Raw genomic sequence first — 8359 nt, 5'->3', positions numbered from 1 at the left:
TAGATATAGATATTAGCCATTCATACATCTTTCCAAACAGAAAACAATACATTTTATATGATTTCCTCCTAATTCTCATTCAAACTGACGATTTCCAAGATTTGCTTAAAGTTTCTACCGATTGAACTATCGACTTTTGGTCAATTATTTATATTTCATGTGTTTTTATCTCATTCAGATTGTAAATAGTATTAAATAAAAAATTAAATATATCATTTTTCAGTTTTCTAATTTCTCTTCAGCATTCACATGTTTTATTTTCTACATTGCTTGCCACCACTATTGATTACACCATTTTTAATATAAGAAAAAAGAAAAAAACTTTCTCGAAGAAATTGCTTTGAAAATAAAACAATAGCTCAAAGTCTCAAACAGAGGCCTAAATTGTTTTATTGAGAAATTTTGATGATTCAACCTTTCTTGAAGAAATGGGCGTAGATACTGGCAACTCTAAATCCAATTTATATAGTATAATATATATTAGGTTGTGGATCTCTAGCTTCACCAAAAGCTAAGAATTTAATGAAGCTTTATTACTGGATTAGTACAACTGGCACTTTGACCCATGATTTTATCCACTTTACTTGGAGTTTAGTGCTTATTATAATAAACTTTAAAATGTGAAATAGCATGAGTTCCCTGCTTTTGACTATTTAACGTAACAGCTGTTTCTATAGATAATTTAGATATGCATGCACCAGTAGAGTCTAATAACACATATCTTTATGTGTATATATATCGAAGATGGTCCCTAATAAGTGATAGCTCTATGTATGGCAGACCCAAAAGACGTAGAGTCATTCAGCTATTTATCTATGCATCATTAATTTGAGAAAGTCAAAGTAATACAATTTCTACTGTTTCGTTTTTATGTGTTTCGTTTTATTTTAAGTATTTTGTCTAATGGTAACACATGTGCAGTTTTCCCCGCAAGCACACAAATCGTCTTTTTTCCATCTCTCCATTCACAACCTTAGTTTTTCTTGTCCACGGGTAAAATAAGTTGTTGAATATTGATTATAATTTTTTGTGTTGTGCAAGAGTAACAATGATAAGAGTTTGTGATGTATTATTTATATACTTCTTCCCGTTTCCTTGAAATCTTATGCTTGTGTAATAGTTTTTTTTTTTTTTCGACGTTGAGACCCTCAGAGTTAGTTCTCCATTTCCAACACTCGTATTCAAACCATCTCTCACACTATGACACTAAGCAATATATATAGTAGTGTAGTTTAGAACGAATGAACAGCTCTTGTGATATTATACGAATGATGGACTGAAACAATAGATGTAATACAAATTTGTCATCAGTTGTACAATTAATCGACATATTACTCGAATTTTGCGGATTAACAAACTGGTGACAAGATTCTTGGAGTTTTATATGTGTAGTCAATTGCATTAGCCAAAAATCAAATTAGTGTGATGTATCTAGAAAATTGGTAGAGTAAAACTTCAAGCCCTAGCTTGGTCATTTTACTAGTTAGATTTGGTGCGGTTGCAAAACACTTGAGATATATATGATGATTAACAAAGTAATTAGAGAGTGGGGCTTTAGTTTATGCCTTAACGGGGTTACAATATAACAGTTGAGACATAATAAGTTTAATAATAATAGCCAACATGTGATTTTCCATGGATGTGAGAAGGACACATAAGAATTACATGGTCACCTTTGAGTACTTACACGAAAATGATGATACTGGCAACTACTGTAATAATAATATATATTTCATGATAATTAGTCATGAATCAACAAAAATGCAAATGATGAAATGAATAAACCAAGAAAACGAAGAATCATATAAAATATGAATAAGGTCATTGTCAGGAATAAAGGAGAATAAGAACAAATCCAAAGTGAGTTGAGTTCGGCGAAAGACTTCGAACTAAGCTGTCGGCACTGACCAAAATCTATCAAGCTCATCTTTGGGGGTCCCCATCTTCCACCCTTTTCCATTCAAATTCTGCTTGGTCTTCTTCTTTTCTCAAATAAGAATTTTCAAAATTTTCGAAACAGTACCATAAGTTTTTTTCAAGTGCTTTAACTCGAATTCACTATATATTATATATATAACGTTATGATTTGGTTTTGATGAGGAAGGGTTACTAACGGCAAGTTGGATTGAATATAGTGTTATCTTAAGATATTTCTCTTGAATATATGCTAGTTGTTGAAGGTTGTTGCTACAAAACGAAATTAATTTCATTGCTTTAAATTGAATATAGGCTATGACTCGAGTTTTATATCTTATGTGATGAGAATTTGAGAGACTTGTACATTTGAACATTTGCAAAAATGGTATCTTATATATGAAAATTTGTTTGTTGAGAATAATCACAAAGTTTGTGATCTACCATACGTTTTACCCGTATATTAGATCTGATTGCTAATACAAAGCGGTATAGATTTTTAAAAAATAAACCAAACATGAAAGGGGTAAAATGTAGCGATACAAAATTACAACAAAAAATGAAAAATTATATATCCTACTATACTAATTGAGAAGAGCAAATATGAAAGTAACCTTAATTACATTCAATTGCCACTAGAAAAAATTAATTAAGCTTAATTAACAAATTTAAATAAATCTAATTAATTAAAAATAAAAACACTCACAGATCATATATTAATAAATCTAAAAAAATATTTTCTCTCTCTAATAAATTATGCACGAAATTACTAATTATTTTTTAAAAACATATATAAACCAATCAGAATTTTAAAAACTAAGATTTTATATCCAAGTATAAAATACAATTATTTTTAATAACTAAATTCGAAGATTTTGTTAAGATTTCAAATTATGATTCTCCTATCATCTTTATTTTATTTTATTTACAAATTGTTTAGAATTTTCATATAATACTTATAATTAATAAAATGCATATTTTTTCTGCATATGTTGTGATTTGAATTTTTTAAAACGAAGTCATATTACTCAATGTATGAAAATGTGTGTTTTAATTTCCACATTGACGAGTTGGTAAAACTAAATTTATATAGATGATAAATTAATAATTTTTATTTGCTTATAATTATAATATTAAAATTACTATTTTATATTTCACAAAATAATGATGCAAATACAACAAATAAACAATATAAAACTGGAATAATACGTCAAAAATAAAATAGTATAATATTCTAAAATCCCACTATATTAATTGAGAATTACAAAATTAAAAATAACCTTAAAAAGTGTAAAAAATTACATATAATTGCCATTAGAAATTGTTAAATAAAAACTAAAACTGTTGAGGCTATAAAAGATAAGTAGTAATTATTAAAAATTAAAAATCCTACTATATTAATTAACCAAAATCGCAGGGTTACATGATAATCAATCTATCTAAATTAAATACAGAAACCAAAAAATCGAAACCAAAAAAATATTCTCATACAAAATCTTTATCCTATTAACAAAAAAATCTAAGCCATGAATTTTTAAAAGGTTTGAGTTCTTTCAAAAGTGTCTATAATCAAACCTTTAAACTATTTTATTCATTGTTACAGCAAGCCTCAATTTTTTATTGATGTCATTTTTTCAATAAATATATTAAAAATTGAAAAAGTTGCTAAGATTCTAAACCAACAATTTCAATGACAAACCATTATAAATAATTTAATTAATAAATTATTTTTACAAATTTTTTAAAAAATAAAATGTTCAGCATGCGGTTTACCGCGGGTTAGTACCTAGTATTATTTTAATTCTCTTTACATAATTGATTATGAAAGTGATTTATTCTCGTTTAATTGTGATACGGGTTTACCAATCAAAAACTATTCTTTTATAATTTTTGGGAGTTTTAGTTTTTGTCAAGGTTGATGAATGTGAATTACGTGAAAATCATGAGACACTTCCCCCTATATTCTTAGCATTATTTAAAACATATTTAGATTGATTAACAACTAAATAATCTCACATATATCTTTGTGAATGATTTGTTCAAATTGAATGTATCTTACTAGAGAGTACTCTTACCAATTTAATTATATATCTCTGAATTAATGTAAAAAAGTACATAGGTAATTAATGTTATGTCAAGTACACAGCTAATTAATGTTATCTCTATCAAAAACGGGTTGATTCATGGGAAAGAAAAAGAAAGAAACCTAAGGCTGATTATTTTAGATTTTTGTTTTGTTTAAATGACATAAAAGATGACGTTGCCGACTTGCCGTATCTCAGTGGTAATTGATTAGTAGTGTTCTCTGCTCGACTTCATCATCATGTGTCATTGTCTTTCATTAGCATCATGTGTTTTTGTTGGTTCAGCCATTGCATCTTTCCCTAAATCCATCACTTGTATCTATCTATCCTCTTTAACTTCTAATAAATACGACCGCTTTCTATCATTTTATGTTGCGTATATATTTGTGTAATTGTTTTATATCAATTTTTCGGTTTGTCTTTTTAGATATTAGGAAACACTGACACTATAATAGACGACGACTCAAGCAATGACATTCTTGTTTGTCTTTCCATTTTGAAAGTCTTTATATTCGGTAAGAAAATCTAAAAGCAATAGTGTCAGTGTGAATACATATATATGTTAACCGTTTACGCATGCTTGTCATGAGAACATTTGCATGGCGGCCGCTCACTATATATATGTAAAAGAGCTTCTGCTAGTGATGGATAAAAACCAAAGGGTTATTGAGGAACAACCATGGAGATTATCAGTAATAAATCAACAGAATCTTTTCAAAATATATACTAGAGACACATCGTTTGGTGAAAAAAAAATACTAGAGACATCCAAAAAGTTATAGTTGCCTTTGTATATAAGAAAAAAAAAAAACTGAATTCTAACAATATTAGTGATAAATGTTTTTTCTACTACAACTACAAAAATTACTAACAATAATAAAATATTAAAAAGAAGTTCGAAAATGAGTAAATAATAATGAAACTGTAAGGAAATATCTTTTTAAAAATTATAGAAGATACAGTAGATATTGTAAATTCTATTTGAAAGATAAAATCTGATAAATAAAAGAGAATCGTTTGGAGAATATGTTCATCACCATTTTGAGAAGATGGTTAAATTACGTACGTGCGTGGTAGATAGAAATCGAACTCCATAGTTTTGACTTTTGAGGTAATCAGACGACAGACGGTCAGGTCAGATGCGCGTTGCAATTTAGATCAGGTGAATAAGGTCTTATACAAGACGCTGGTTGTTTCCATCCATATTAATGTTGTTTCGTTTTTAATTTTAAATTAGAATCTTTACTTGAAAAAAATAGAATTATATTATTTGCACTTTGTTTTGGGATTGATTTCTTTAAAAAAATAGTTAAACAATGTAATATTGGATTAACATAAAAGCTGGAAATTTTGGGTAATAACAAGTTATATTGAGTTATTATTGACCATAAAATATACAAGTGGTAGTAATTAACACATATCAACTCTTTTAATTATTATAGTACATACATACATATTGATACATATTCCATGAGCTTAATAAAGATGAGAGGTTTTTTTTTTTCTTTTTTTTTTGACGATGAGAGGTTTTGCTTCAGACAGATGTCCTTCTAGTCCTAAAGACAGACCCACAAACCCCAGTTTTCAAAACACTGATATAAAATAATATACACCGTCCGATCAAACATCATCCAACGATTATTATAATCACACAAATCTTCTCACGGCGATGATCTGCTACACTCGGCTTTACTGAAACCAACTCTCCTATTGGTAACATCAAACTCAACCCATAGATTCTGCTGATGAACGTTCCCGATTATATTACTAGCTGCACCAAGCATACTTGACCGTCCGATCCCGACACAATGTACACCACGTCCAACGTCAACTAAAAGCCTCTGTTTCTCAACGAGAATCTCAACACCTCTCCCAAACTCAAACGCGAGATCTCCTATCAACCGTCCGATGTTCCCATTGAAACACATGTCAGCTGTTGAACCGTACACGTAACCTTTCTTTAACCTTGATCCCACAAGCCTCACTATCTCTTCTTTGACCTTATCATACGCCACGTCGACTAAGTGAGTGAATTCTGAACCCGAATCCACCATGGTTTGACCCGACCCGCCAGCGTCGGGTCTAAAAGCAGAAGTTGGTATGTTGAGTCTTTTTTGTCCGATTCTGATCCCAAGCAAAGGTACTGTGTAAGCTAGAGGGTCTAGATTCGGCATGCGTTGACTTTGAGGAAAAGTCAAAAGAGAGACGTATTTGAAACCACGAGAATTCGGGTTATTTCCGAGGTAAAAAGAACCGGTTGAGGCTAAACCGGGACGATCCGACCGGGTTGGGATACAATAAGAGAATTTAGATATCTTGGCTTGCGAGATAAAAGAGAGACGACCAAGATTCATTCCCAAAATACCCTTTTCGTCTGCAGACTCTTTAGCGCAACCAAGGATTAAAGGAGGGGTAATTTGAGAATTTGAGAAAGTGAATTTTTCTTTGACGAGGTTACCCTCAGCAAAGGTTCCATCAGCGTAGAAGTAAGAATAGTGACAGAGACGGTTCGAGTCGCAAGAAGTGGGAAGGGTAAAATCGGGGATTCTTGGTTTACAAAGAGGATGAGAGCAAGGCAAGTCGGAGAACGATGAAGATAAAGAAGGATCGAACGACGTCGTTGGTGGTTTCTTGATCTTCTTGGGATGGCACTGGATCCATGAGAGTTGGCTTCCCGTGTCAAGAACCAGTTCTTGAGACTGAGATGGTGTTCCTATGGGGAGAGAGAGGACTAGAGCCATCGAGTATTTGACGTTTGATCGGAAAGTGTACGGTGGAGATGACGACGACGGAGATGGGTTCCGGCGAGAGATGAGAGAAGTTTTGAAGGAAGAGGAGTTTGTTGTGGTTGGGGTGAGACGGAGAGATGTGAGAGGGAAATGAAGGGAGAGTGATGATGAACATGTGAGCGAAACTGAGTTGCAGAGGAAGAAGATGAAGAGAGTTATGGTAAAGATGAGAGGTTTTGAAATGTGAGACATTTTTTCTTTCTTTTTTTGTGTGAGAGTGAGAGTGAGTGAGGAGAGAGATAGATTATGGGAGAGTGTATTTATATATATACACACGCGTACGATTATTAAAGAAAGTTGTAAAAGATGAGAGAAATTGAGAGGGATGGTGCAACTAAATAAAAGTGGTTAGCCTTCGTGCGATTTTATTATTTGGCTGTTTTTGTATGTATAATATATGGTTTTGAGATAGTCTTTGTGTCGGTTGGTAATGCATGGATAAGGCTAGGAAGTATAACTACATTTTTTTTTTGTTAATTTTCGTTTAGATGTCAATTAAGAGTTTTTGCTAGCTTAACGACCTAAGTGTATTAAATTTGAACTCAACGACCTATTATGAAATTATGGGATAATCTAATGCATTTTTATGATATTAAACAAAAATCTTCCTAGTACACTAGTAAGTCCTAAAATGTTTGTTGTATCCGCTCGATTGAATTCATATATGGTATATTTAGAACAAATTGTGCGGTTGAAATTGTTTTAGAGAATCATATAACAAAAACTATGTTAGCAATTAGAATCTATAAACAATCAAGTCCAAGGAAAATTAACATTTGAAATAAGAAGTTGAATAATAGTTTTCGATAAGTGATAAATGGTATGAATACTAAAAAATAATAATCGATTAGCCATTCGTTTGAAACTCGTGTTTGATTGGTAAACAAAAGAACAATCCATAGTTAGCAATCATATCCAATAATTAATTATCTAAAACTTATGTACTTATAAGTTATGTTGAGTGGTTTTATGTGTTGCTTCTTTTTCACGTTCGGTTCGATACAACATATAATCGACGTTGATGAACGAACATTCGTTGTTCACAACGCTTTGATTATTATTATTTTTTAGTTTAAAATATAGGAAAAAATGGCCCATGAAGCAGTTGACACGTAGTCAAAGGTGTTAAAGGGAAGACGACAGATATACTGAGGTTGAAATAAAGTAAAATTTTCCGGAACGCGTTTTCTCTTCGATTTCAGACAAATCACAAATTGGTCTTCGTTTTTTTAGACTCGGTTTGGTGAAAAAAATATATTTTTAGTATATAATATAGTAAACTATGATATATTTGGCAACTGTGTTTTGTTCATACTGTTCAAGAGTCAATATGAAGTAGATTCGACAACTGTCTAGTAAGTAAGTAGTAATGGCTTCAAGAACATTTTTTATGGAACGTCCTACTAGGTAGCAGTAGCACCTTAGACCATGAATTCGATTAATAGAATAAAACTCTTTCCGTTCCAAATTCTTTACTTTGTAGAATACAAAACCAATTAAGAAAGAAAGTAAAGAAAAAATGATATAATTATTTCATATTCCGAAAATAAAAGGCACCATTTATAATAAAAT

The 8359-nt window shown here is 31.0% G+C and overlaps 1 protein-coding gene across 1 annotated transcript; it reads right to left on the bottom strand.

Annotated features, from left to right (window-relative positions):
* Positions 1-5346: 5346 nt before the first annotated feature.
* On the bottom strand, positions 5347-7150 carry LOC104732643 (aspartic proteinase PCS1-like). Its single transcript, XM_087479931.1, has one exon. It carries the CDS (start codon positions 6977-6979, stop codon positions 5660-5662), a length of 1320 nt encoding a protein of 439 aa, XP_087336057.1. The 5' UTR covers positions 6980-7150; the 3' UTR covers positions 5347-5659.
* Positions 7151-8359: the final 1209 nt, after the last annotated feature.

This window comes from Camelina sativa, chromosome 12 (genome assembly GCF_030686135.1).
Source record: "Camelina sativa cultivar CO46 ecotype springtype chromosome 12, ASM3068613v1".
In the NCBI taxonomy this organism is placed as follows: Eukaryota; Viridiplantae; Streptophyta; class Magnoliopsida; order Brassicales; family Brassicaceae; genus Camelina; species Camelina sativa.
This window is presented reverse-complemented; position numbering and strand designations above follow the sequence as displayed.

What these genes read in the sequence shown, in the direction of transcription:
- LOC104732643 (XM_087479931.1), bottom strand. Translation starts at nt 6,979, where the DNA reads ATGTCTCACATTTCAAAACCTCTCATCTTTACCATAACTCTCTTCATC.